This window comes from Sinocyclocheilus grahami, unplaced genomic scaffold, assembly GCF_001515645.1.
Source record: "Sinocyclocheilus grahami isolate Dianchi unplaced genomic scaffold, SAMN03320097.WGS_v1.1 scaffold245.1, whole genome shotgun sequence".
Taxonomy (NCBI): Eukaryota; Metazoa; Chordata; class Actinopteri; order Cypriniformes; family Cyprinidae; genus Sinocyclocheilus; species Sinocyclocheilus grahami.
The window spans coordinates 1,437,811-1,440,141 of NW_015505424.1; the positions used below are offsets into that span (position 1 = coordinate 1,437,811).

General features: G+C 38.0%; 1 protein-coding gene across 1 annotated transcript in view; it reads right to left on the reverse strand.

The window, feature by feature from the left end:
* Positions 1 to 2,331, reverse strand: part of LOC107598149 (formin-like) — a 71,831-nt gene that overhangs the window by 31,206 nt on the left and 38,294 nt on the right. Inside the window, exon 9 of the mRNA XM_016289422.1 lies at positions 646 to 733. Within this exon, the coding sequence (XP_016144908.1) occupies positions 646 to 733 (88 nt within the window). The remainder of the gene's footprint in view (positions 1 to 645; positions 734 to 2,331) is intronic.

Here is a 2,331-nt window from a genome sequence, read left to right on the forward strand (position 1 = left end):
GAGCGTGTTCACGAATCATTTGATTCAGATTGGGACTTCACAGTGCGAATCGCGAATCATTTGATTCAGATTGGGACTTCAGAGCGTGTTCACGAATCATTTGATTCAGATCGGGACTTCAAATTGCATTTCGCGAATCATTTGATTCATTTCCACGATCCGAGTCCTGATCTGAAATGATGGATCGCAAATCATTTGATTGAGATCAGGGTTTCGGAGCGAGTTTTTTTTTCATTTTTTATTAAACAGTAGAAAACATCAAACCATTAAGGTAGTACAGTTATAAAAACAAAGAAAAAATAAAGAATACACAAATATTATATATAGAAACCATGTTTTTTTGTTTTTTTACCACAGTTTTACTACAAATACCATGGTTAAACTATGGTTAGTATAGAAAAACCATGGATAAGTTGTGGTTACCATGGTTTAACTAAAAAAGTGATACATTTACACTTTAAGAGACATTTTATAAAGATGCAGTTTTCACTGTTTTAGGATGAACAGAACTTCAGATAGTTTCCATGTAGCCTACTTGTCTAGATCAACTTTGAGTAAAGAAAAGAGAGGTTTAGAGCCCAATTTTTGTTTCTGTATTTGAAATTTAGCAATCAGGAAACATAAATTAAATAAGTTATATCTCACCCTGCTGAATGTCCTTCATCTCCAGATGGAGGCTGGATATTAATATTCCCACGGTCTGAGAGCGTTTGCCATCCAGCAGCTTGATGATCTACGAGAGAAGAGAGAAGAAATTCATACTTTTATTCATTACAGACACTGTGATCAAAAGTAACAGCAAATGCATTTATAATGTTGCAAAATATTTCCATTTCAAATAAATGCTGCTCTTTTGAACTTTCTGTTCATCTGTAAATCCTGAAAAATTAAATATATCACTGTTTCAACAAAGATATTGTGCAGCACAACTGTTTTTTATCAGCATATTATACTGATTTCTGAAGATCATGTGACACTGAAGACTGGAGGAATGATGCTGAAACAGCTGCGCATCACAGGAATACATTACAGTTTAACAGAGATTCACATAGAAAACAGCTGTTATAAATTGCAGTAATATTTCACTATTTTACAGCGTTTTTGATCAAATAAATGCTGCCTTGGTGATGCAATTCATGTAAAATATATAAATGTAAAATACAATGTCCACAAACACCATCAGTGTCCTGTTCACAAGGACAAGTCTGTTGAAAGTCAATTAAATTAATTCTTTCACAGTTTGCTCTGATTTTCCCATCAGCCTCCAGTGTAACTAAATGACGATGTTTTGTGAAAGCACTGTAATAAATCTCAAGTGTTGTGTTTTTGTCACGTTGCATCAGAGGAAACATCTCATCAGTTCTCGTGTGATACTGTCACAATTAGCAGCTCGCGGTGAGACGAAGAAAAAGCCACAGAGAGTGGCTCCATTAAAAGGCCATCGTTGAGCTCTGGACGAGATTTTATAACAAACTATAAATTCACAGGATTTTTATTTGTACCTACACATGGTCACAATTACTAATGACTGAATTCCCTCATAAAGGCCACAAGAGTTTTGGCACGCTAAAGAGCCGCTCTAAAACTTAATGTCCGCTCTTCTTCATTAGGATTAACGCGGCGGTGAGCTACTGCGGGGTTCAGTGGGAACCAGCGCGACAGCCTTCAGATGTGAGTATTGCATTACAGCAGGTGAAGAGAGCGTTCATTCTTAATGTGAGCAGAGACACTAACTCACACACACACACACACACACTCACACACACTCACACACACACTCTCTCTCTCTCACACACACACACACACACACACTCTCTCTCTCTCTCTCACACACACACACACACACACACACTCTCTCTCTCTCTCACACAGCTGTTTACTGATCATGAGGGGTCCAACAAGGGGCTCAGGAGGTTGTGAGCAGACTCACACACACACACACACACACCCACACACACACACACACACACTCTCTCTCTCTCACACACACACACACACACACACACACACACACACACACACACATACACACACACAAAACACGCACACACTAAGAAGAAATAGAAGAATAGGAAAAAATAAATATATATGCAAATTTAAGAACTGTTTTCTTATATATTTAAATTAAATGTAATATATATTTTTTTAAATATACTGTTATACACACACACACACACACACACACACTCACACACACACACACACACACACACACACACACACACACACACTCTCTCTCTCTCTCTCTCTCTCTCTCACACACACACACACACACACACACACACATACACACATACACTCACACACTCACACACACACACACACACACAC